A 27,411-nucleotide genomic window follows, 5' to 3' on the forward strand; every position below is an offset into this window, starting at 1 on the left:
GCAAACAATCCAAACCGCAATCAACTTAAACAAGTAAAAGAAATGGACCAACTCAAATCAAGCTATAAGCATTAGGTCAATAGAAAACTCGTGGCCAAATTTCACTCAAAAAATCATAAAGTAGGGGTGCCTGGGTGGCTCAGTTTAGTTGAGCACCCAACTCTTGATCTTGGCTCAGGTATTGACTTCAGAGTAGTGAGTTCAGGCCCTGCAGTGGGCTCCAAGCTGGGTGTGGAGCCCACTTAAAAAAAAATCACAGGGCAGCCCTGGTGGCTCAGCGGTTTAGCGCCACCTGCAGCCCAGGGCATGATCCTGGAGACCCTGGATCGAGTCCCACATCGGGGCTCCCTGCATGGAGCCTGCTTCTCCCTCTGCCTGTGTCTCTGCCTCTCTCTCTCTCTCTCTCTCTCTCTGCATCTCTATGAATAAATAAATAAAATCTTAAAAAAAAAAAATAAAAAAAAATCACAAAGTAAAAACACAGTCACACAAAAACTGTCAAAAAACAAACTAGTCAAGGAAAATAGGCCGATTTGACCAAACACAACCTAGATGCTAAAAACTTAAGCCAAATACAGGGGTTCAAAAGAAAAGCAAACCATCAAAACATAATCACAGACCTCTCCCACTATGCTCTCAGCATTCTCATTCTGGGCAGCCAAAACCTTAGCCAAAGGGGTCTTCACTTTGGCATCCTACAGGACAAAAAACATTATTCTGTTCCACTGTATATTTGTCCATGTAATCACTAAGCTGTACATCTACAACTAATATAACATTGTGTGTCATCTGTACTTCAATTTAAAAAAGAAAAGAAAAGAAAAAATTCAACTGCCAGGTGCTTTTAACAGATCTGCAAGAAAGACTCCTTCAAGGGTAGGTACTTGGGAATTCACAAATGAAGACTTTTAAATATAGACTCAAGATTATATCCTTAAACACTGCATTTCTGGCAATTAATGTGAAAATTTACTGATTAGAAAATCATTTCTAAATGCTCTTTTAGATAAAGATAGGATCATTAATGTTATTTTTCTAATCTTCAAAGTAGTTATTTAAGAGTATAACAAAAAAATTCATGAGGTTTCATAAGACTTCTATTAGTGAAATCTACATGAAACCTAACTTATTGACCATCCCCTGATTTCCCTCCATAACCTTCTCCAGGCAAATAGTTGTAGCATTTGTAACATTTATTATCTAAGTAAACATTAGTTCTAATATAACTCATTGTATGTGGAGTTGGCTGTTATCTTTCAGAAAATAATGGTTACATCTAGGTTATCTGTATTTGGCTAAGAATAATTTCAAAAGAGGAGAAAAAAGAACAAAAAAATCCTTGATCTCATAGGAAAAAATAGTCTTGTCCCACATAAGGTCTTACAAACAATAAAACCAAGAATATATGAAAAATATATTCTTATAAAAGACTTTCTTCTTTGGATTGTGTAAACTCCTGAACAAAAACTTATTTTCCTGATCTACCATTATATTTGAATTAAACCATGAAATTCAGAGTTGAATAGTCATGGATTCAAATACTTATTCATTCACTTTACAGGCGTATGGTTTCGGGTAAGGCAATTAAAGCTTTTCCTCTTTGTAGTGTGAAGATCCTAACATCAGCCTGATTTATGACTCATCATGATTCAGTGAAGTTATTTGCAGACAGAACAGACTCACTGGGGAGTAAGAGTCTGATAAGTGGTGACTTTTCTGTAAAACAACTAGAGCAGCTGCAGATGCTATTATCCCGGGTAGAAGGTGAGATCTTACCTCCCAAACCCTTTCCAATGATAGCAATGTATACTTCTAAGGTTCTTAATTCAATGGGAAATATTTTAATCATTCTGATTTTTAAAAATAATCTAAAGAGATTATTTAGACCAGCCAACCTTTAGAAAATTCACACAAACCATTTACATTTCATTCTTAACTAAGTATATAATTACACTTAAATATGATGATAGATATTTGTTAAATCTTATGTGACTTAGCTATATATCCATTTTCCATTAATATAACATTTTTATAAAACACAAAATATCAAATTTATAAAACAAAAATTTTAACTATAGCCAGTTTACCAAAAATGTAGTAGTATTACTTCCACTATAAATATGTAAACATCGTCATAATCGTACTTCCTAACATTAAAAGGGTTCAAATATTCTTTTGTATTTCATATACTTTACTGAGTATTACATATTTCTTCTACAATTCTAATAACCATGTCTCATAAGAATTACTTTTTATACTATTCTTTTATAGCTATAATTATTCTGGGACAAACAGGATCTCCTATGACAACTAAAATAGATATTAGGAGGCACTGGGTGGCTCAGTTGGTTAAGTGTATTCTAACTGATTACTGATGTATAACAGTAATTATAACAAAACTAGAAATAAAATTTCAATTTCCATCAAAATAGAATTTGGCATTGAAGGAAAGATCCAGTGAGGAGCCAAAAAGGAAATCTTATCCATTCATATGGAAAATACAGCCAGTGGTAAACTTCAGGATTTCACAGAAAATCTAAGTTTAAACATGTTTATTAAAAATGTAAGGTTAATTAGTTAAAACTATAAAATTAATCTGTAATTTTAAAAGTTCTTGAAGGAAAAAGAATAAACCAAGAGATTATAACCAATATAACCATATTAATGAGTTTTTTTAATTAAGGTAAGTATAAAACATAAAAAAGGTTAAGTTTAACTAGTCACAACTAATATAAATGTGTTCAACTTCCATATTTAACTTGGGATTTTCATAGTTTTCAAAAGGATAAATTAAAAAATTATCCATTTATGTGTTCTCTCCAAGATTCACAATCCTAAACAAAGTGACACCAAAAGGTTGAATATAAAAGAACAAGAAATTCTATGTTTAGACTATAAGAGTGACTAAAAGAAATTTGAGAACAGAGAAAGACAAATTTTATATATATCGTGGAATATATAAAAGCTGAACTCAGAAACAATAAAACAGTGATTACGAGGGACTGGGGAAATGCAGATGTTGGTCAGAGTACAAACTCCCAATTAAAAGATAAACAGGGGGATCCCTGGGTGGTGCAGCGGTTTGGTGCCTGCCTTTGGCCCAGGGCGCGATCCTGGAGACCCAAGATCGAGTCCCATGTCGGGCTCCCGGTGCATGGAGCCCGCTTCTCCCTCTGCCTGTCTCTCTGCCTCTCTCTCTCTCTCTGTGACTATCATAAATAAATAAAAATTTTAAAAAAATAAAATAAAAGATAAACAGGTTCTGAGGACCTAATGCACCTTGTAATAATAGTTAATAATACTGTATTATAGACTGAAAATTGCTAAAAGAGAAGATCTTAAATGTTCTCATCACAAAAAAGTAATTATACAAAGTGATAGAGATGTTAGCTAACAGGACAGTGGCAATCATATTACATCAAAACAACACAAGGTGCACCTTAAACTTATACGGTGGTTATAGCTCAATAAAGCTGGAAAAAATAAAGTGTTTCCTTCAAGTAAAAAAAAAAATTTCTGATACATCAAATAAAAAATTATGACTCTTCTCTCAAAGGCCTCATCCAATCTATCAGCAAACTTTGTTGGTTCTCAAGTAAGTCTAGAATCTAACCTCTCTTGCCACACTGCATCCACCCTTGTCCACCTCAGCATCTCTGCCCCTGATAATGCATATTACTGGTCTCCCTGCTTCCATTTTTGCCTCTTTCCTGTGGTCCTCGCAGTATCATAACCACAGTTATCCTTTTAAAGCGGGAGTCAAATCATATCAATGCTCCACTCAAATTTTTCAGTGACTCCTGCCTCATCCAGTAAAATGTTAGGCTCTATGGGATCTGGGCCCTGTTTGCTCTATATCATCATCTCTTTCTGCTTCTTCCCTATTCATTGGTCCCCTAAGCCTTACTGGCCCCCTTTGCTGGTCCCAACCAAACTAGGCACACTTCTGTCTCAGGGTTGCTACACTTGCAGTTTTCTCTGCCAGAAATATTCTTCCAGAAACCACAGAATTCATCCCCTCACCTTCACATTTTAATTAACTGGCATTTTTCTCAACAGGGCTATTAGAAGGTGGAGGAGGGACAGTAAAGTGTCCTTCAGATTGAGAAGGCATTTTGAGACAGAAAAACAAAGCAAGCACTCCAGACCATTCACACAGTTTTATTTAGGATAACTTACTGACAGGGAGTCAGGTGGACATTACAAGTGCTACACAGCTATTCTCTGCAAAGTCCAGAGCCTACCTTATAGAGTGAAGAGCATTGTGGTGAGGTTAGTAAGTAGTTATCTAAAGTGATGCTTATCTGTGCACCAGAGGAAAGCTCAGAACACATTTTCCTGAATTCCAGCCAGGGCATGCACTAACCATCAAGGGGCCTGGAACATGTAGCCCTGAGGGAGGTCACTGTACAGACATGAACAAGATGAAGACAGCATTGTCAGCACTCTGCATAGAGTATAGATGATGATCATATGTTTAAAATTACAGTGTCCCCTCCACTAGCACTTCTGACTATCAGAAGTGGTATATGGTATATATACCATTGTATACACGTATACCACAACTTCTTTGATAATATTACCCAACTATGTTTTTTCCACACAAGGTATTCCTTTTATTACATAAATTTAATATCACACACACACAACCTAGAAGGAAATCTCTGTGAAGCAGGGGTTTTCTTTTTTCCTTCTTTTTTTATTTAAATTCAATTAGCCAACATATACTACACCATTAGCTCCAGATGCAGAGTTCAATAATTTAACAGCTGCATATAAACACCCAGTGCTCATTACATCATGTGCCCTCCTTAATGCCCATCATGTTACCCCATCCCCCCCACTCACCACCCCTCCAGCAACCCTCAGTTTGTTTCCTACGTTAAAGAGTCTTGGGCAACCCTGATGGCTCAGCAGTTTAGCACCGCCTTCAGCCCAGGGTGTGATCCTGCAGACCCAGGATCGAGTCCCACATCCAGCTCCCTGCATGGAGCCTGCTTCTCCTTCTGCCTCATGAATAAATAAATAAAATCTTTAAAAACAAAAATAAAGAGTCTCTCATTATTTGTCTCCCTCTCTGATTTCTTTCAATTCTGTTTTCCCTCCCTTCCCCTATGATCCTCTGCGCTGCTTCTTATATTCCACATATAAGTGAAACCATATAACAACTGTCTTTCTCTGATTGATTTCTTCACTCAGCATAATACTCTCCAGTTCCATCCACATCAATGTAAATGGTAAGTATTCATCCTTTCTGATGGCTGAGTAATATTCCACTGCGCATATATATATATATATATATATATCTCACATTCTCTTTATCCATTCATCCATCAATGGACATTTCTGCTCTTGCCATAGTTTAGCTATGGTGGACATTGCTGCTATAAACATTGGGGTGCAGGTGCTCCCTCAAATTTTGTTTTCCAGAGTAGCTGTACCAACTTGCATTCACCAACAGTGTAAGAGGGCTCCCTTTTCTCCTCACCAACATTTGTTGTTTTGGGACTTAATTTTAGCCATCTGACTCGGGTGAGGTGGGATCTTATGGTAGTTTGATTTGTAGTTCCCTGTTGAGCATTTTTTCATGTATCTGTTGGCCATTTGTATGTGGGATTTCTTTCTCATATTGACTGATACAATCCAATTCTTAGAACAGAAACAAAGTATACATTTCATAAATACAAGTAATATTTTTCCATTACTTTAATCTACTAGGTTTTGGTCTGATAAAATAAAATTTTAATTCAGCAAATGTAGAAGACATTGCTAGCTCTTCATAAATAAATAAATAAATAAATAAATAAATAACTGCTTCCTCTTATCCCTGGGCACAGCTAGACATATCTCATTATCCCCTGTTATTAATTGGTCATATGACTGAGTGCCACCACATGGAATATGAGTAGAAGTAAGGTAGTCACTTCCAGGCCAAGGCTCTTAAAGGTCTGTCTACTCTTTCCTCCTCCATTTCTCTTTCATCAGCTGGATAAAGGTGTTGATGGGAGGCTAGCAGATGGTGGGACTACAAAATGAAATAAGCCAGAGTTCCTGAATCACCACATGAAATAAAGCTGCCCACTGACCTAGAACAGCAATCTTAAAGTAAATAAATAATTTTCTGTTAAGTGTGAGCTATTATATATATTGGATTCTATTTAGCATCACTCCATCTAACATGTAGAACATCTACACTGTACAATAAAGTTCTATGCAAAGTGCTATAGTACTACAGAAGATACAAAGATGAAAAAGATACCAAGTCTGCCACAAAACTAAGTAGCAGACAAATGTAAATTACTAAAAGCAAACTGATGAGTGTCATCAGTGGGTAAGAATATTTTTAAATAAAAGAGAGAATATTATGAGAAGATAGATTAAGCTTAATTTTAAAAGGGGATCCTGGGAGAATACTTAAAAGATTACATAACAATGTGTAAAAGAGATTGTATGAAAGATCTCTTTAAATGAAACTTTAAATCACAAGAGAGAGAACAAAGTCAAAGAAATCCCATCAGATAGCATGCTTAGAGAAAATATGACATATACCCAAGGTCAATGACCTATGAAAATGTCAGAAAATGCTTGTTGCATGAGTAAGTTTTGTCACCCCCAAAACATTTTGAAGATATAATAAAGCCAGATTTTCTTGTGTTAAATAATATCCTGGAGCAATTAAGCAATTCTATTAGGAACTCTGATTACAACACCAATGTCTCCAGCTGAACAGAAGATAAGTTGAAGGCATCATCAAATATCTAAAACTAAATTATGGGGTACTAAACAATAATCAAAGTTCAAAGAGATGAAAGAAGAAGAAAAGGTCTACAATGCTGGTAATCTCATCAAATATGGCTTCATGAAGGAATTTCATTAAGGATGGCTTCATAAATACAACTTGAGAAGTCTCATTTTGATGGATAAGTAGTCATATATTATGTCAGATGCAGGAGAAAAAGAAAAATGACAGACCTCCAAGAGTGAAGTGAATGATAGGTATAAAAGCTATGAATAACTTTTATTTTAATTGTACATCTAATATTCCAAGTATTCCTCTACTTATCTTTGAAATATAGGGAGGGGGTGCAGAATGTGACCCAATCAATACTGCCTGAAGTTATATTTTACATTTCTAAAATAAATTATATTCTCTGTAAGATATAATAAAATCAGGCTCAGCAAGCAGATCTTAAGTGCCTGATTTGCACAATATTCTATGCTAGAAGCTGTGGCCAATACAAAGGAGAACAAGTCCTCAAGCACATCCCCAAGTCAGACAGATGTGTACATTACTATAATAAAAGATATACTGAGTATATGCAAAATAAAACAATGTACTGGGATTTACAGAATAAATAAAATAAGCTCCTATCATTAATATTTTATAATACCACTGTCATGCCTTCAATCCTTTTTACGTTCTTTTCCAATTTATACATTTTATCTTGGATAAAATGAGCATGATTATAACAGGCTTTTTTTTTTTTTTTTTTTTTAAGACCATAGGCGGGAGCCTGGGTGGCTCAGCCGTTTAGCACCGCCTTCAGCCCAGGTTGTGATCCTGGAGACCCGGGATCGAGTCCCACATCAAGCTCCCTGCAGGGAGCCTGCTTCTCCCCCTGCCTGTGTCTCTGCCTCTCTCTCTCCTCTCTGTGTATTCTCATGAATAAATAAATAAAATCTTAAAAAAAAGACCATAGGCTTTCTTCAGAATTATAGAAACTTGGTGTTTTGCAACCCTTCAGGCACATAGATTACCAAAACCTCCTGAAAATCTAAGTTGGCACTTGGAAAACCTGGCACCATGAACCACAACATAACTGTTCATCAGGAAGGAAGCCAAAGGACAACTGTCAAACACAGTAAATGACAACCACCTATTCTTTTGTTCAAGCAGAACCCTTCAATCCAGTCATGACCTTCTCTTCCATCAAAATATTTCCTATCCCTAAGAAGAATGGAATAGGGAAACAACAGGTTATAAAAACCACAATTGCCTCACTGGTTCTTCTTACTCGATTCCTTAGTCTTCACTTATTCCTAGATCATGAAGATGTTCAAACACAGTCACTGACAGGAGTAATTTGACCACATCGGGAACAAAAGATACTGCAAGAGTAAGTACTAGTAATTGTCAATAGAGGCTTTTGAAAAGACTCAGAGTCAGTTCTTTTAATTTAGGATTTTTCAAGTCAATAAAAAAAAATTCCAGGCATAGGATGAATTTCTCTTTTCTTTAAAGATTTTAATTGTTTATTTCAGAGAAAGGAGAGAGAGAGCATGCAAGAATGAGCAGGGGTCGGGGCAGAGGGAGAAGCAGGCTCCCCACTGAGCAGGGAGCCCAATGCAGGGCTCCATCCCAAGACCCTGGGATCACAATTTAAGCCAAAGGCAGACACTTAACCAACTGAGTCACCCAGGCACCCCGGAATGAATTTCTGATATGCCTTTAATGAAACTGTAGCCAATGATGCCGTTTTTACATATTTGGAATATCTGGTATATGTGGTAGGATATGATAAAGAATTCATTAAGCCCTATTTAGAAGAGCAAGTCCTATCTAACGGGTATTTCTAGACTCTTCTTCCAAACTTTTGATGTCAAGTAACTTGACTCATTTAATCATAGGTTTAAATTAATTGAATGTTTGTCTTAACATAATAGCAGAATATTGTTCATATTATTTCTACTCAGAAATTTAACTACAGCATCTATCATAGTACGGAAAGAGTAAAATTTTTTAAATATCAACTATGTAATTCGCTTACTCCATTATTCTTGTTCCATGGTTTAATTAATTTCCCAGAGAGCAGCACATAGAACTAACAAAAAATAAGACTATATTAGGGAAGAGATGCTCCCTGCCACAAAAAAAGTTTTCTTTCTTGAGAAGTTTTTGGGAAAAAAATACATTATTTTTAGATTGTCTGCAATAATATAATAGATGTTTTGCAGTTAGAAAATCATGTTTTCAAATCCTAGCTTTGTCACTTACCGGCAAACAAGTTGCTTAAACTTTTTCTTAGTATTTCTATTTATAAATGAAGATAATTTTACCTACTTCCTAAAGTTGTTTCTAGAATTAAGTAACCAATGCGAATAAAACATGAGCCCATTTCTCAAAACAGTTCAGTAAATGGTAGTTACTCAGTAAATGGTGGACCTGTTTTTGAGACTGGAGACTATGTTCTCAAGACATACTGCACTAATGGGTCAGAAATCATCATCAGCTCTCAAATCCTTTAACTCTCACATCCCATGACTTCATAAAGTGAATTCCCAGTACAATGAAATATCTGCTTTAATCATACTAACTCTTATACTACAGTAGTAGAGGCAATCATAACTTAATACAAAATTAAATAAATCTATTATATAGTTGCTGTCTAGACAACTAAGAATGAGCCAATTCTTGTTCTTTCAGGGAGCAGATGGGAAGGATGAAAGGGCTCTACTTGACACTGGGCCTCTTGGCACTCACAACCTGCTTCTCAGTAAGTACCACCAAGTCTATTCTGCTTTCATATATGGTTTAAAGACATTAATATGCACCTTAAAGCCATTAATATGTAATCTGAATTTTTTTTAAGATTTTATTTATTTATTCCTGAGAGACACAGAGAGAAGCAGAGACATAAACAGAGGGAGAAGCAGGCTCCACACAGGGAGCCCCATGTGGTAGTTGATCCCCAGATGGGGATCATGCCCTGAGCCAAAGGCAGACGCTCAACCACTGAGCCACCCAGGCACCCCTGTAATCTGAATTTTTTATATTACTAAGCAACTATATTTTTCCATTTGGAGGGTGAAATAAACAACTGTAAAAACCATTAATTCAACAACAAATAATTATTGAGCATCTACCAAGTACTACATACTATTCTAGACACTGGAATACAGTAATAAGCAAAATAAACAATAAATAAATAAGCAGTGGTAATAAATGTTAAGGAAAAAAATTAAGCAAGGAAAGGTGATATACAGGGGAATCAGGCTAAATTTTTTTATTGGATAGCCAGGGAGCACCTCTGAAAAGATGACTGAAAACATGACTGTAAAGGAAATAGCTGAGGGAACAAGTGAAAGCGTGCCTGATATTTTCAAGGAACAATAAGGAGGCCCACATGACTGAAGTTGAGTTGAGAGAAAAATTAGTTTGAGATTATATCATAAAGGTAACAGAAGCTAGATCATATAATGCCTTAGAGGTCATAGAAAAAAGTTTTTTACTCAGTGAAATGAACAGACACTGGAGGGTGTTAAGTGAAGGTATGACATGATCTGGTTTATGGGTTTTTTTAAAGATTTTATTTATTTATTCAAGAGAGACATAGAAAGAGAGAGGCAGAGACACAGGCGGAGGGAAAAGTAGGCTCCATGCAGGGACCCCAACGTGGGACTCGATCCCGGGTCTCCAGGATCACGCCCTGGGCTGAAGGCAGTGCTAAACTGCTGAGCCATCGGGGCTGCCCTGGTTTATGGGGGTTTTTTTTAATAAATTTATCTTTTATTGGTGTTCAATTTGTCAACATACAGAATAACACCCAGTGCTCACCCCATCAAGTGCCCCCCTCAGTGCCCGCCAACCCCCGCCCACCTCCCCTTCCACCACCCCTAGTTCGTTTCCCAGAGTTAGGAGTCTTTCATGTTCTGTCTCCCTTTCTGATATTTCCCACTCATTTTTTCTCCTTTCCCCTTTATTCCCTTTCACTATTTTTTATATTCCCCAAATGAATGAGACCATATAATTTTTGTCCTTCTCCGATTGACTTATTTCACTCAGCATAATACCCTCCAGTTCCATCCACGTCAAAGCAAATGGTGGGTATTTGTCGTTTCTAATGGCTGAGGAATATTCCATTGTATGCATAGACCACATCTTCTTTATCCATTCATCTTTCCATGGACACCGAGGCTCCTTCCACAGTTTAGCTATTGTGGACATTGTTGCTACAAACATCAGGGTGCAGGTGTCCCGGCGTTTCATTGCATCTGTATCTTTGAGATAAATCCCCAGCAGTGCAATTGCTGGGTCGTAGGGCAGGTCTATTTTTAACTCTTTGAGTTTTCCAGAGTGGCTGCACCAGTTCACATTCCCACCAACAGTGCAAGAGGGTTCCCCTTTCTCCGCATCCTCTCCAACATTTGTTGTTTCCTGCCTTGTTAATTTTCCCCATTCTCACTGGTGTGAGGTGGGATCTCATTGTGGTTTTGATTTGTATTTCCCTGATGGCAAGTGATGCAGAGCATTTTCTCATGTGCATGTTGGCCATGTCTATGTCTTCCTCTGTGAGATTTCTGTTTATGTCTTTTGCCCAATTCATGATTGGATTGTTTCTTTGGTGTTGAGTTTAATAAGTTCTTTATAGATCTTGGAAACTAGCCCTTTATCTGATACGTCATTTGCAAATGTCTTCTCCCATTCTGTAGGTTGTCTTTGAGTTTTGTTGACTGTATCCTTTGCTGTGCAAAAGCTTCTTATCTTGATGAAGTCCCAATAGTTCATTTTTGCTTTTTTTTCTTTTGCCTTCGTGGATGTATCTTGCAAGAAGTTGCGTGGCCGAGTTCAAAAAGGGTGTTGCCTGTGTTCGCCTCTAGGATTTTGGTGGAATCTTGTCTCACATTTAGATCCTTCATCCATTTTGAGTTTATCTTTGTGTCTGGTGCAACATACCAGATGCTGTGTTGAGAATAACCTACATTTTGTATTGATCTATGTTTTCAGCAGATTAGTTACTATGTTGAGAATTAACTGCAGGAATATATGATTAGAAGTGAGAGGACTAAACTAGGCAGTTACTGCAGTAAAAAATACTGATGGCTTAGGGCACAGTGGTAGTAGTAGAGAGGATCAGAAGTCATCATATTCTGGTTATATTTTGAAGTACAGCCAACAAGATGGACAAGGTGGGAGGCATGAGAGAAAAGTCAAATTTGACTCCAAAGTCTTATCCTAAACAACTAGAAGGTAGAAGCTGCCATCAACTTAGAAAGGGGAAGCTTTTCCCAGAAACTTGCAGAAGTCCTGGAGGTCAGAATTTCAGTTTTGATGTAATAATTATGAAATTGTTATTAAATAATTCAATTAGAGGAGCCCCTCGGTGGCACAGGCAGTTGAGTGTCTAACTCTTGGTTTCTGCTCAGGTCATGATCTTAGGATTGTGGGATCGAGCACCATGTCAGGCTTCAAACTCAGCAAGGAGTCTGATGCATTTCTCTCTCCCTTTGTCCCTTCCCATGCTCACCCACACTGTCTCTCAAATAAATCTTTTTAAAAAATAAATAAGATCTAAACAATTCAAGTAGAGATTTCAAGGAAGCAGTTGGATGGAAGATTCTGAGTTCAAGGGAAAGATCAAGAGGATGTTATAAATTTGTATGGTATGAGATTAAATGAGATAACCAAGGGAGTACAGATAGAGAAGACAAGAGCGCCCAAGAATGAACCGTAGGCCTTACAAAACTAAGACATCAGAGAGAAAGAACCATGCCTGAGGAAATTTGAGTGCTAGTATTTATGAAGCCAACTTAAAAAAAAAAAAAAAACTATTCCAGAAAGGAGTGATTAGCTGTGTCAAATGCTGATAACAGATCAAGTAAAATGAAGACTATGAATTGACCACTGGATTTAGCTACATAGAGATTATTGGTTATCTTGCGAACAAAGACTTCTGTGAAAGAGTAAGGATAAAAGACTGAAGAAAAGACTGAAGGGAGTTTAAGAGAGAAGAGAAGTACATTTGGAGTAAGAATAGTTAACTCTTTCCAGGTGTTTTTCGCAAAGGAATGTGTTATAGCTGGTGGGGAAAGTAAGTCAAAAAATATGTTTTTACTATAGAAAACAAATTGATGATTACCAAAGGGGAGTAAGTAAGGGAATGGGTGAAATAGGTGATGGGGATTAAAGAGTACACTTGCCATGATGAGCGCTGGGTGATATATGGAACTGTTGAAGCACTATATTATATACCTGAAACTAATACAGTTTTTTAACTATATTATAGGAATTAAACTAAAAAAAAAAAAAACACACACAGTCTGGTCGGCTCAGTAGGTTAAGCATCTGTCTTTGGCTCAGGTCATGATCCCGAGGTTCTGGGATAGAGCTCTGCATCCGGCTCCCTGCTCAGGGAAGTCTGCTTCTCCCTCTCCCTCCTGTCTCCCCTCACCCTGCTCATATTCCCTTTCTCTCTCTCTCTCAACCTCTCTCTCCCTCTTCAATAAAGAAATCTATTAAAAAATAATTAAAATTTAAAAACACAATATTATTTTCCAAAAAAGAAATATGTTTTTATACTGATAGAAATATTTTTGGAGGAGCAAAATATTGATGGAGGATAACTGCAAGAGTAACATCCTTGAGTAGGAAATAGGGAGTAGGTTTTAGAGCACAAGTGAATTAGAGCAGGTTTACATAGAGCAGATTTACATCTTTGGTGACAAGTGGGAAGATGACAGTAGATGGGTGAAAATGTCAGTAGGAGGGTAGATGTTGTGGAAGTTTGAAGAAGTTCTCCTCTGTTCAGTTTTCTTAGGAAAGAAGGAGCAAGGTTATCTACCAGGTGAGAATAAGAATAGAAGAGGTTTGGTAGTTTCTTAGGAAAGAAAACAGGGCAAGAATTAACTTTACAGAAAAGTAGAGGACACTAGGGATTTGTCATTATCTGGCAGAATGGAATGCCCACCCAGGGAATGTGCATAGAAGGAAAAGAGAAGAGATCCAAAGTCACTATACCATGCACACAGGCAACATTTAACTAGATTTACCAGGTGTCCACCACTTTCTTTGCCCAATATAATCATAAGGCATAGAATTTTAGGATGAGACTTTTACTTTAGCAAAGCATTAATGTCTCTTGTTAATGGAAACAAATGGATAATTCAGCTTCATTCTTAAGGGACTCTATCTTTTATCATTTTCTGGTTATTTTTATGATTTTCTCTTTAGTTTTTGATATTCTACAGTTCCACTATAATGTATATAGAAAGATTTCATTTTGTGTATTTATTTATTTGGTATCAGGCTTCTTAAATCTATGGGTTGGTATCTTTTAGTAGTTCTAGAAAATTCCCAGATGTTATCTCTGAAATAATACCTCTATCCCATTCCAAGAAAGTTATGTTAGCCTAGTCCTTGTCACTCCATCTTCCATTTTAACACTTTTTATGTTGTCCATTTATTTGCTCTCTGTGTTGCATTCTGGATAACTTCTTCATATTCCCATTTTTCTCATGAGTTGCACCTAATCTGTAGTTAAGTATGGATATATTTAAATGAGTTCTTGGTTCAATCACTGGGTTTCTTTTTTCCTTTCCTTTCACTTTTCTTCTTTTAAAATTTACCTTATTTTCATGGTATTTTGTTCCTGTACATGTTTTCAAAATATATCTTTAAATTTTTGTCTGATAATTCCATTATTTGGGGTCCTTTGAAGGTATAATTCAGCTGTTTATTGTTTCTGCTGATTATTATTGATGTGCTTTATTTCCATGTGAAGTCAATTATATTTGAATATAGGCTTCTCATTCTTTGAGACCTGGAATAAAGGTGAGTTCCTTCAGAAAGAAAATCTACATTTGCTTCTGTTAGGTGCCTGGACAAACAGCTAGGTCTGAAATCACTCTAAGTTCTTATCTTAAAGTTTCTTACATCATGCAGAATGTGAATTGAAGCTACAAAACCAAGGGAGTGACAACTTGTTTTCCAAATTCTTAGTATCAATATCCTTCTTTACTCGTACTTAATTTCCAATAAGCTGGTTTTTCTTGCTATCTTTTCTTAAACTAAGTCCATTTTGACACAATTGTCATTTCATAATATGTTTTATGTCAGGGCGGAATAATCATTCAAAAAATGTATTTGTTCCCACAATTCTTTCAAAATATCAAGTGTTTTATTTTCTGTAAAATATTTACTTATTTTGTCTGTCAAAAATAATTAGCTCTTTTGTCTACTCATCTTACCACTCAGTATTTAGTTCACAATAGTTGTCCTTTATTTCTGTAATTTCCCTTTCTTGCCACCCTAATACAGTGTCTCCTACAATACATACACTATAAATAAAATAGCCACCAGAACCCAAAGGTACCCAACCTCTAGTGATAAAGAAAGGAACAGTAATAATGATTACGTTGCAATGTGTCTATGTCAAGATAGTAATATTCAAAGAAAATTCTAGGGACACTTGGAATAGGCACCAACCCCAGTAATTTCCCTAGCATTTCACATTTTTACACTTACTCACTACTTACCACCTCTCCTCAGACCATGTGTTGCCACATCTGCAGAGGCTTGAAAAACTGGTTCAGAGTTGGCAGTATGAAATTTACCAAAAAGAAATTAATAATAGCAGCCAGCTTTTGTGGACTCTTATTGCATGCCTAATATATATTAACTATTTAAATGTTTATTTCACTTTTTACAAGAACCTTAAAAATAGATAAATTACTATAATTTCACAATGTATATATTATAAACCAAACCACAGACTGTTTAAAAAAAAAAAAAAAACGTTTCCCAAGGTTGCAGAGCTGGTCAGTGTCAAAACCAGAATACTGAAACAGGTCCATGTGATTCCAAAGTCTGTGTTTTCACACATTAACATATATAATATTGTATCACCCAGTAATAAATTGTTCTTTATTTCAATTTTTCAAAACCAACTTGAAAAGAATATAAGAAACATAATAAACTAACATCAATTTTTTAAAAATACATAGGAACTTAAAGTTGACTACAAATCACTTTAGTCACTAGTCAATATTAGTCAGTAGTGTAGGCAGTTATTCAAACAAGTGAAGTGAACTGAGTGCACCAACAGGGCAGCTGAGGCCTACACTAATTAGAACACACCCACCTCACCGGGCTGTGATATTAAAAGATGATTTGATAATAGAAAGTGCAAAGAAATGATCCTGGTTTATAATAAATACTCAGTAAACACTAGTTTCAATATAAAAATAAATTTAATAAAATCCAGGAACATATTAATGGAGGACACTGAAAAAACTGTAATTGTTCAACAGAAAAAATTCAACCAGGTGAATGATTTGAAAATTTTTTCATACGGCAATGGAATGGAAGGAAACAAATGATATTTAGGCTGAAGAAGAGAAGTCTTAAGATGACTATGATCGCAAACTGTCAAAAACTTTTTCAATGAATGAATATTTTTGTGGCCTTTTTTATAAAAGACACCTTCATTAGCAAAGAAACAATAGATAGTGTATAATTTCTGGTAGCAAGGGATTACACTTTAGTGTGGTAAAAAATGATATATACAAATACATAATTGCATGTCAATGCAAAATAGAAGAGATGCCACCCTCAGAACCAGAAATCACTTTCAGCAAGAAGCAGCAGGTAGTACCTATAGTATCAAAGGATGTGTAGGATTTCTGACAAGCAAAGATGTGAACCAAGGGTTTTCAAACCCAGAGAATTACCAAAACATACAGAACTAGTAAATCAGGTCAAAAATTAAGCAAACATAATGCAGAATTTATAAGTTTAAATTATAGGGGCACCTGGGTGGCTAAGTCAGTTAAGTATCTGCCTTCAGCACAGGCCATGATCCCAGGGTCCTGGGATTGAGCCCCTTATTGAGCTCCCTACTCAGTGGGAAGCCTACTTCTCTCTCTCCCTCGGCTGCTCCCCCTGCTTGTTCTCTGTCTTTTTCTCTCTTTCTGTCAAATAAATAAAACCTTTAAAAAAAATTTTTAATCTTTTAAAAGTTCAAATTACAGACTTGAATCAAATCATAAAGAGGTAAAATAATCAATTCAGTACTCTAAGAAAATTCAAAAATATTAATTCAGCAAAAACTGTTGATTTAGAGGACGGGAATGTAGCAAACTGCAAAGATTAGAGGAAGTTTCTATGAAGATAAATTACCAAGTTGTCTAAAGGATGTGCCAAGAAAGATTAAAGAGGAAGTAGTAGAGAAAAATTATTTGGACAGCTATTGTACAATAGAGGCTCTTTATATAAATATATTTTATAAATATATAAAGCATATTTCTATTTATATATTCTCTAGTAAGTAGATACTGAGTACCTAAAACACACAAGTCCCTTAACTAATGGCTCTGAATATAATTTGCTTTAGCCCCTCTATGAGTTGGAAGAATTGCAGTCTAATAGAAGACTCAGAGCTTCACATTCTAACTCCATAGCATCAGTCAGGGATACAAGATTTGGCAGGTTCTGTGACTCTGGGACAGCAGCCACCATGTGATATTCGAAGGGTACTCCTAAACCAAAGTTCTATTCCCAATACAGCAGCTGTCTCAGAGAAGAGTTTTCCCTATCATTCAATAACAACAGAATTTTACCAATGCATAAAAAAAGCTTACTCAAGATTTTGAATCCATGAAATTTTAAATGAGGGTTAATTTATACTAAATGCTTTTCCTTTTTTTTTTTTTTCCTGTAGACAAGTACAACACAAGAGAGACAAAATAGGCTGAAAAATAGACTACAAATGAATCCATCTGCACAAGCATCATCTTCACCTCAGCAAATACTTTTCTTAAGGAAAAGTGGTAGGATTCCCACTCAGCTAAATCCATCTGCGCAACAAAGACTTGGAGGCTCTCGAGCCTATTTAAATCCCGCTGGTCCAAAGAGATCTCCAAAGATAAAATCTAGTCAAAGCTCTGCTGTACAGCAAATTAGCCGAAAACCCTCAAATTACCTGAATTTTCCAGTTAAAACAAGATCTAGAACTATCAAATTTGATGTAAATAAACGTGCCCAAAAGTTAATTAAAAGTAATAAACTTCTCATGGATACCTACACTCATTTAAAATTAGATAAATCCAAAATTCCTTCATATCAAAAAAACATGAAGCCCAAAACTAAGCTAAACTTATTAAGTAAACCAAGAATACCTAGCCAACCAAAATCTCAGTCAAAAATATCTGAACAAAATCAAAATAAACGCAAAAAAGAACAGCGTGTTATAAAGAGAAATCACCTAAGTGGGACTAAAAACCATCAAATTAGCCAACCAAAAGCTAGTCAAAAATCTGCCCATCAAAAAAGCCACCAACTCCAAAATAACATAAATATAACAGCTCACAAAAGATCTAGCAATACCAAATCTCATATACTCAAAACTAAAATATTACCAAGGAAATCTAAATCTCTTTCCAGGGTAAATAATCAACAGAACTCAGATTTGACTAAGTTATCCGCAACTTCAACTGGTAAAAAATATAGTCAACGTCAAACAAGGCAACAAAGATTAGGTCCACGGAAAACATCTGGTAAATCAAAACTTCTAAAATACAACAGAAGTAAGAAGGTAAAGCAGAAAACTGGTCCAAATAAACCTGATCCAACTGGACCCAGACATGATCAACCTGGTCAACCCAAGCCTGGTCAAAAAAATTACAAACAAAATGTCAACCATCTCCCAAATCAAATGAATTCAACAGCTCCCCTCAAAATTAACAAACCCAAATCTCAGCAAGGAAAAATGGTTAAAAAATCTCCAAGAAAACCTAAGCCTCACTTTATAACCAAAGTTGAGCAAAATCCAAAAAAATCTAATTCACCTGTAGTTTTAGTTGGTAAACGAAATGGCCAGCACCAACCTAAACCACAAGCAATAGGTTCACATAAAATATATACACTATCAAAGCTTCATAATAATGCAATCAAGAAACAACGAATTAGTCCAACAAAGACTTCTGAACAAAAGAAAATTAACCAAAGGAAGTATCATCTAAATTCTACTAAAGAATCTGGAAACTCGAAACCTGTTGCAAACAGATCAAAAAGAACCAAAAAAGTGAAAAAACAATCTGGCCAACAGAGACCAGTGTGTAGACATTGTCCATCAGGCCAATCAAGACCTCTTCAAATATTTCCTATGCAACAAAATAGCTACCAACTTTCAAATCACAGGAACTCATCAGCTCTTAAAAAACCTAGAATTATCAAATATCAGCCAGGCAAAACTACTAAAAAGTTATCAAGGAAACCTAAACCTTCCTGTGGGACAAAATTTCAACAAAAGCCAAAAGTACCCAAACGACCTTCAATTTCAAATGGTCCAAGGAAAGGTCATGGTCAAACCAAACCACAACCATTAAGTATCAAGAAAATATTCAGCCAAGCAAAACTCCATAAAAATCCAACCATAAGGCAACAAAAGAGTCAAGTAAAAACTTGTCCAAATATTCTCAAACATCATCAGACTGGGCCCTTAGGGCATTATTTGAGTAAACCAATAAGAAAACAATCTGGCCAAAGAAAACCGGAGGCAAAAGCAACCAAGCAGAAGAAAAGCAGGAAAGCAAAGAATCCACCCTATTATTCAAGACCTCCCCACCCAGTCCCTCAATTTCATCTCCCTGGTCAACCAATACCTAGACCAAAGGTGCCCTATCCTAACCCACTTTATATTCATCTGTATAAACCCATCCAACACCCTGCCTCACACATACATTGTGGAAAGCAACTAGGTAAAAAGCACCAACTTCACCCACACAGAACTTGTCAAAAGCCAGCACTGAAACCTAAACCTGGATTTCAGCAGCATCATCCAGGGATACTTCCTACCACACAACCTGGAAAGTTGACAACAAATCTCAATCCAAAAACTTCTAAAACTGTATCCTCGGGACCATTTTTAGTGACCACCAAAGCCTCTGCAGCCATTTCATCTGGATCAACTAGCAGAAAGCCCACCACAAACTCACTGGCATCTACCACCAAATCTTCCTCAACTTCTAATCCAACAACCACAGCCGCAAAATCCACTGTTTCCACCAAACCTGTGGTTAATACTCCCAAATCCTCCACAACTGCAAAGTCAGCAGTTCCTACCAACAAATCTTCCAGCACTAATGAACCTTCTACAACTATCACTACACCTACTACCACAACCAAAGTTATCTCCTCCACCAAATCCATCGCGAACTCTACGCCTGCTGCCTTCACAATCAAATCCACTACAACTTTAAAACCTGTGATTTTCACTACCAAATTGACCACCTCTCCCAAGCCTGGGGCACCTACCACCAAACCTACTACCATCATTAACACTGTAGCTGACACCAGTTCATCTGCCACTGTATTACTCAAACCAACTGAAATTCCTAGTTTCTCTTCCACTGGCCCTACTACTATAAAACCTGCCCAAATGACCAAATCCGTGGTGAAAACCACTAAATCCCTTCCTACTACCACCAAAGTCAACAAACCTACCAGCTCAATATCCATCACCAGAAGAACTCCTGCTTCTAATTTCTCAACAATTGTGGCAGAAACTACATCTCCTCTCACAAAATCAGTTTCTCCATCTTTATTAACCACCACTCCACCTGCTACTACCACTGTTTCACCTGCCAGTACAGCCACACTGTCCTCGGTCCCTGCTACAACTCTGGCAGGAAGCACCTTAAGAGCCGCAAATACTACAAAGATGCCAGCCACAACCACAGTTTCTCTCTCGACAGCATCACCAAGACACACGTCTGCTGCCACCACAGCTGCCCCTACTACATCTGCTCCCAAAGCTACTTTGCCCCCTCTCACCACAAAGGGTGTTCCCAACAAAGTAGGTATCTCTACCACATCTGTTGCTTTAACCACTCCTGCTCCCTCTGCCCTTCCTTCTTCAGCTTCTTCTACCTCCATCACCAAATCGTCTCTCTCCCCCACGGCTGCTGCCACCAATCCCACATCCACTGCTGAGGACACTACAGTTCCCATGACCACAGCACAGGTTTTCACCAGCACCCCTGCTGACATTACATCTATTTCTACGTCTGCACTGACCGCCACATCTATGTCTACGGGTTTAGAAGTTAGTGACACTACCTCTGACACTACAGCCACAGCGCCCATGGAAACTACTGCTTCTCTTTCTAAAACCACGGGTGCTCAGTCCACCGCACCTGCTGCTCTAGGCACAACAAAATACACAGTGATCACCCCTGAAACAACCACGAATCTTACGTCCACCACTACCACTACTCCTGATATGTTGCGTTCGACTACCAGAACAGACGCTGCAGCTCCACTCACCGACACAACCCAGATCACTGCAGGTGAGACATCAACACCTTACTCTAGCACATCTGATGACACCACACTTGATTATCAGCCTGAGCCTCCTGACTTCACCTCTGCTGCTTCCTATACATCACCTGCCACCACACAGCCCTCCACCTCCAAAGACATTCCCTTGGCCACACCTGCTGCCACTATAGCTGTTCCTACTGCTCTTCCTAAAACCACCTCTACTACTAACACAGATCTTGTTACCACCCTGCCTGCTGCCTCAAATATTTCCACTCCTTCCGGCACCATTCAAGCTGCCACCTCCAAAGCTGTACTTCCAACCACAGCCACTGCCACCTCTATCTCTGGTGTCACTAGCCAATCAGCTTCATCGACCTCACTTGGAGCAGCAGCATCCACAAGTATCACCTCTACTACCACTAACGTGCCTCCTCTGACCACAGAGGCTCCTACCACAGTTTCTTCCACAGTCACTCCTTCCTCTGCTGCTTCTGTCACCACACAAGCTGCCACACACGTGTCTGCTCCTCTTAGCACCACACACAGGGCCACAGGTATAGCCCTCCTCCCCATCTCCTCCACTGGACCCAGCACCTCCCTTGCCAACACAACCACTGCTATTCTTGACGCTTCCCCTCAGGCTGCCGCTATCACTTCTCCAGCCCCCACTCCCGCTCCTTCCACCCCAGGTGCCTCCACTTCTGCTGCCACCAGCACTTTATCAGCTTACTCCATGTCTTCTAGCACTCGGCCAGCTTCCATCACATCTCCTGCCCTCGGTTCATCAACAGCCACTGCGACCACTGCTGAAATCACTATGGGTGCTATTTCCACTACTTCATCTGACTCCTCTGCTCCTCACTCTACTACCATAGGAGACACCACAACCTCTCCTACTGCCATTGTACCAAGCACCCTGCTCACCACAGATGATACGACAACACTGAGCTCTGGCATACTTGATGACACCACTACCGACTATGACCTTGACACTACCACTGCTGCCTCTGCCACAACCTCTCCAGCTCCTTCTACCACCTCAGAGCCCAACACTACCACTGATGATCACTCCAGCTCACCTGCTGCCACAAACATTTCTTTTCCCTCTTCCACTATACAGTCTGTCGCTACTACTTCTGACACCACCCCAGCTGCCACAGCCACATTTGCTCCTGCAACAACCACTGCATCTCTGACCACAACAGTAGCTGGGGTCACTAATAAGCTGGCTTCTTCCACCACAGTTGGAACACCTCCAGCAACATCCATAAGTACCACATCCGTGGCCACCAGCATTCTGGCCGTGACCACAAAGGGTGCTAGCACCGATGCTTCCACATTGATTTCCACCACAACTACCTCTGCTCCCTTTACCACATCAGCTTCCACCTCCACTTCCCCTGCCGCCTCCAGCACACCCCCTCCTAACACAACCACTCCCGTCTCATCTACCACAGTCAGGACACTATCCTCTGCTGCCACCAGCACATCATTTACTACCATGACAACTTCTGCTCCTTCTCCCACCACTCAGCCTGACACCACCACTGCAGCCACCATCACACCTGCCTCTACCACCCTCCCCATAGCCACCTCCACATTGACTACCACTGAGCCCATCACCTCCACTGTGGTCTCCTCCTCATCACCTACTACCATCACTAGTACTTCTGCTCTTCCCAGCACCTCACAAAGTGCCACTAACACAGCTCCTCCTACCAGCTCAACCACTGCAGCCACCATCACACCTGCCTCTACCACCCTCCCGACAGCCACCTCCACGTTGACTACCACTGAGCCCGTCACCTCCACAGTGGTCTCCTCCCCACCTACTACCATCACTAGTGCTTCTGCTCTTCCCAGCACCTCACGGAGTACCACTAACACAGCTCTTCCTACCAGCTCATCCACTGCAGCCACTAGCACAGCTCCAGCCAGCTCAACTACTTCTCCTCCCTTAACCACCACACAGTCTGTCTCTACCAGTTCCGCTGCCACATCTGTCCCTACCACACCCACTACTACAACCACCCCTGTCACAAATGTTGCCACCTCCACAGTTGAAGTCAGTTCCTCGTCTGCTGCCACTATGACACCTGTTACAAGCACACCTGCCCCTTCTACTTCCACACAGCCACCCACCAGCACAGCCCTGCTCTCTATCTCCTCTGCTATGAGCTCCATCCCTGCCACTACAATCAAATACTCCTCAACTACCACTCAGGCTGACACCACCACTGCAGCCACCATCACACCTGCCTCTACCACCCTCCCCACAGCCACCTCCACGTTGACTACCACTGAGCCCATCACCTCCACAGTGGTCTCCTCCTCATTACCTACTACCATCATTAGTACTTCTGCTCTTCCCAGCACCTCACAGAGGTGGGAATCTTCCCCAACAACTGTAAGCACTATACACATGGCCACTCACAGGACCATAGTTACTACAGCCAATCCTACCACATTAGCCTCTACAACCACTCCGGCTACTTCTACAGGCACACAGGCTACCACTGCCATGCCTGGTCTCACTACCAGGTCTGCTATTATTAGCACCATACCTACCACCACAATGACTTCAGTTCTCCTGACCACCATGTCTAGCACTTCAACCACTCCTTTCTTTAGTGTCTCATCAACACCCACCATGCCTGTTGTCACTACAGCTGCAACCACAGCAGCACCCTACATCACTTCAACTGATGCATCCAACACACCTGTTTCCACCAAAGAGATCATTTCTGACATCCCCAAGACTCCTTTGCTCACTACTACATCTGATTCTTCCATACCTGATGATACTGCCACTCCTGACACTGCAACTCCAACTACTATGACAACCAGTACTGACATCACAGATGATGACACTTCAACACTTACCCCTAGCACATTTTATGAAACTATACCTGATGGTGATGATGGCACTACTAAGAATAACACAGACGAACCCACATCAGATGATTTTACAGAAAGTCAGACTCAAACTGAATCATCATTTACTGCCCCACTACCATCAAGCACGATTTACATGGATTGAATTTCTGAACCAAATTTAACCTGAGACCAAAATCTTAGCCCTACTACTCTTTCAAACATACTAAATTTTCTTCTAGCTAAAAAAATGTTCATTTCTATTCTTAATATTTAAAGGAAGTTTAAATTGCATAAGTGTATTTCATTTCAGTGAAATTTTCTATTGCCTATGAAATTAAGACTTAGCTTTAAATAGTACAAATCATGATGACTTTTTTCTCAAATCTATACCCAAAAGAAAGATTTAAGGAAATTATACCTAAACATTAATGGTGTTTGTTTTGGCGGATGAGATCTAGATACTTCAGGACTGAGACAGAATGGAATCATATTTGACCAAAGAAATTCCTATACAGAAAAATCCTATCCAACACCTCTCCCTAAACCTATCCAATTCTCCATATCACCCAATGAATTCTACAAATGCATTCTGGACTTGATAGATACCCACAAATACACAAATGTAAATCTTTAAGAAATATAAACAATTTTAAAGTAATCAAACTGCAAGCAAGTCAATTTATAAAGAAAAGTTAATAAGTAATTACTTACCAGTTATTAGTATCACAAAGAGATCCTAAGTTAAAAGAGTCTTTATCTGGGGTGCCTGGGTGGCTCAGTCAGTTAGGTGTCTGCCTTTGACTCAGGTCATGATCCTAAAGTCCCAGGATGGAGCCCCTCATCAGGCTTCCTGCTCAGTGGGGAGTCTGCTTCTCCCTCTGCCCCACCCCCCTGCTCATGCTCTCTCTCTCTCTAATAATTTTTTTAAACAGAGTCTTTATCCGTGAAGGTGCAAAAACAATTATAAGTGAATTAAAAGGATCCAGCATCATCACTGTTTGAAAATCAATAGAGACCACAGGAAATATAAAATGCAAACAATCTGAGCTCTCATTCACATGAGACTGGCCATAAACATGCACATAGCTGCTGTTACCCAGGGCTCATTTGAGTGATAAGATTAAGATGTTCTCCAGGAAGAATAAGCTAGAAGCAATAAAAATTTAATTAAGATTAAAACTAATGTGAGAAAACTGAAAATATATTGTTGACATTTTCATTTTCTCGCTAGTAATACTTAGACTCTGAAAAGATAAATTTTAAAAGATAATTTGTAGTTTTGAGGTGCACCAAGCACAGATCAGTCATTCATTAATCAAAATTATGAAATGGTTAAAGGTAACCTTTTACAAGGTGACAATATAACGCTAAAAGGAATTAAATGAATTATACATGAGAAAATTTAATATGGAGTATATATTATTCTTTACCCTACAAATGTATTTCTAAGAATTCTTATGAAAGCCAATCATTTTTAATCCAATCATATCAAAAGCACCAAAAATACCCACTATGTAATACCTAATACTTATAATAAGAAAAAATCACCTTTTCTTTTATCTGCTGGGAAGCACTGAAATTTTATTCATGGCATTTGCTTAAAGAGTTATCAAGGAGAGTATGAAAAAACAATTATAAATTCACTCCCAAAATGGGATGCCTGTGTGGCTCAGTGGTTGAGCATTTGCCTTAGGCTCAAGCCAGGGCATGATCTCAGGGTCCTGGGATCCAGCCCTGCATTGGGCTCCTCACAGGGAGCCTGCTTCTCCCTCCACCTATGTCTCTGCCTTTCTGTCTCTCATGAATAAATAAATAAAATCTTTAAAAATAAAATTGACTCCCAAAGACTATGATTGTGTATCTTTCACAGATTATACATAATAGCAGCAAGCACTAAAAATTTACTTCAAAGCCCTTTAAGCTCTTTATTAGTTAAGCATAATAAAGGTCTTGTTAAATAAACAATGTATGTTAGCATTACCAAACAGAAGTAAATGCCTGACACTGATAGGAAAGCTACAACCAAAAAAAAAAAAAAAAACCCCTCTTTTTTTATTTTCTCTAATAAAAGTTTTAAATGACCATTTTTTCCATTTGTTGTACATAAAAGAATCTTAGAGCCCCTCCATTTTGATTAAAAGGATATGTATGATAAATTAAATGCAGTGATTAGATCTAGCCACACATAAAAACCTCAGATGCACCTCTAATACTTTCTTTAAACCTTGTAACTCCTCAGTCTGGACAGATATTTGACTAGAATATATGCCTGAATATAGTAACCTAAATATAACACATTTCCTACATTTTTCAAGTGAGAGGACAGCCAAAAAGCTTCTGAATTTGTAAACTCAAATAAACTTCTAAAGATGTAAATTAGATGATCACATTCTACTTATTTATTTAGTTACAGTCATATATATGTTTAAAATATGTTATATGGGAAAAGATACTAATTTTTAAATGATGCTCTTTTCTGTTCTCACATTCATATAATTTTCTTCAAACTCTTCTGTTTCATCTTTTTTTTTTTTTTATTGGTGTTCAATTTACTAACATACAGAATAACACCCAGTGCCCGTCACCCATTCACTCCCACCCCCCGCCCTCCTCCCCTTCTACCACCCCTAGTTCGTTTCCCAGAGTTAGGAGTCTTTACGTTCTGTCTCCCTTTCTGATATTTCCCACCCATTTCTTCTCCCTTCCCTTATTTTCCCTTTCACTATTATTTATATTCCCCAAATGAATGAGAACATATAATGTTTGTCCTTCTCCGACTGACTTACTTCACTCAGCATAATACCCTTTTTTTAATTTTTTTTTTAATTTTTATTTATTTATGATAGTCACAGAGAGAGAGAGAGAGAGAGAGGGGCAGAGACACAGGCAGAGGGAGAAGCAGGCTCCATGCACCGGGAGCCAGACGTGGGATTCGATCCCGGGTCTCCAGGATCGTGCCCCGGGCCAAAGGCAGGCGCCAAACCGCTGCGCCACCCAGGGATCCCTTTTTTTTAATTTGTATTTATTTATGATAGTCACAGAGAGAGAGAGAGAGAGAGGCAGAGACACAGGCAGAGGGAGAAGCAGGCTCCATGCACTGGGAGCCCGACGTGGGACTCAATCCTGGGTCTCCAGGATCGCGCCCTGGGCCAAAGGCAGGCGCTAAACCGCTGCGCCACCCAGGGATCCCCTGTTTCATCTTTGATGCACCATGAAATACATCTCATATCATATACACACCATTTTTAATATTTTAATGCTAGTCACTCACCACTAATGTGCCACAAAACATAGTTTGAAAAACACTGCCTTAAGAGTTACATTTGAGCTAGACTAATGAATCATCCAATGAGCATGGGTCACAAGCTACAAAATCCATTAACGTGTTGGGAATTTAGTTTTTTGAAAATAACCTTTCCCCTGTTGATTACCTCTCCTTTTCATTCTAGTTTCTAGTCTTTGAGTGTGAACTGGCAAGGTTATTCTCCTTACCTTGC

General features: G+C 38.5%; 2 protein-coding genes across 4 annotated transcripts in view; both read left to right on the top strand.

Moving 5' to 3' along the window:
- LOC140604181 (uncharacterized) overlaps nucleotides 1-27,411 on the top strand; it is a 78,392-nt gene that overhangs the window by 22,625 nt on the left and 28,356 nt on the right. The gene's annotated exons all lie outside the window — the stretch shown is intronic.
- On the top strand, nucleotides 1,671-25,747 carry LOC140604179 (uncharacterized). Of its 2 annotated transcripts, XM_072775303.1 has the most exons (3): nucleotides 1,671-1,764; nucleotides 9,425-9,494; nucleotides 17,436-25,747. In XM_072775303.1, exons 2-3 carry the CDS (start codon nucleotides 9,432-9,434, stop codon nucleotides 24,075-24,077), a joined length of 6,705 nt encoding a protein of 2,234 aa, XP_072631404.1. In that variant the 5' UTR covers nucleotides 1,671-1,764; nucleotides 9,425-9,431; the 3' UTR covers nucleotides 24,078-25,747. The 2 variants fall into 2 exon arrangements, 1 of the variants encoding a protein (XP_072631404.1); XR_012007197.1 differs by lacking the exons at nucleotides 1,671-1,764; nucleotides 17,436-25,747 and adding an exon at nucleotides 7,923-8,117.

Source organism: Canis lupus, chromosome 14 (genome assembly GCF_048164855.1).
Source record: "Canis lupus baileyi chromosome 14, mCanLup2.hap1, whole genome shotgun sequence".
In the NCBI taxonomy this organism is placed as follows: Eukaryota; Metazoa; Chordata; class Mammalia; order Carnivora; family Canidae; genus Canis; species Canis lupus.

Bases quoted from the DNA above. Each gene is read 5' to 3' on its own strand.
- LOC140604179 (XM_072775303.1), top strand. From the start codon at position 9,432: ATGGGAAGGATGAAAGGGCTCTACTTGACACTGGGCCTCTTGGCACTC. The intron at 9,495-17,435 runs GTAAGTACCACC...TTTTTCCTGTAG, and splicing joins CACTCACAACCTGCTTCTCA to ACAAGTACAACACAAGAGAG.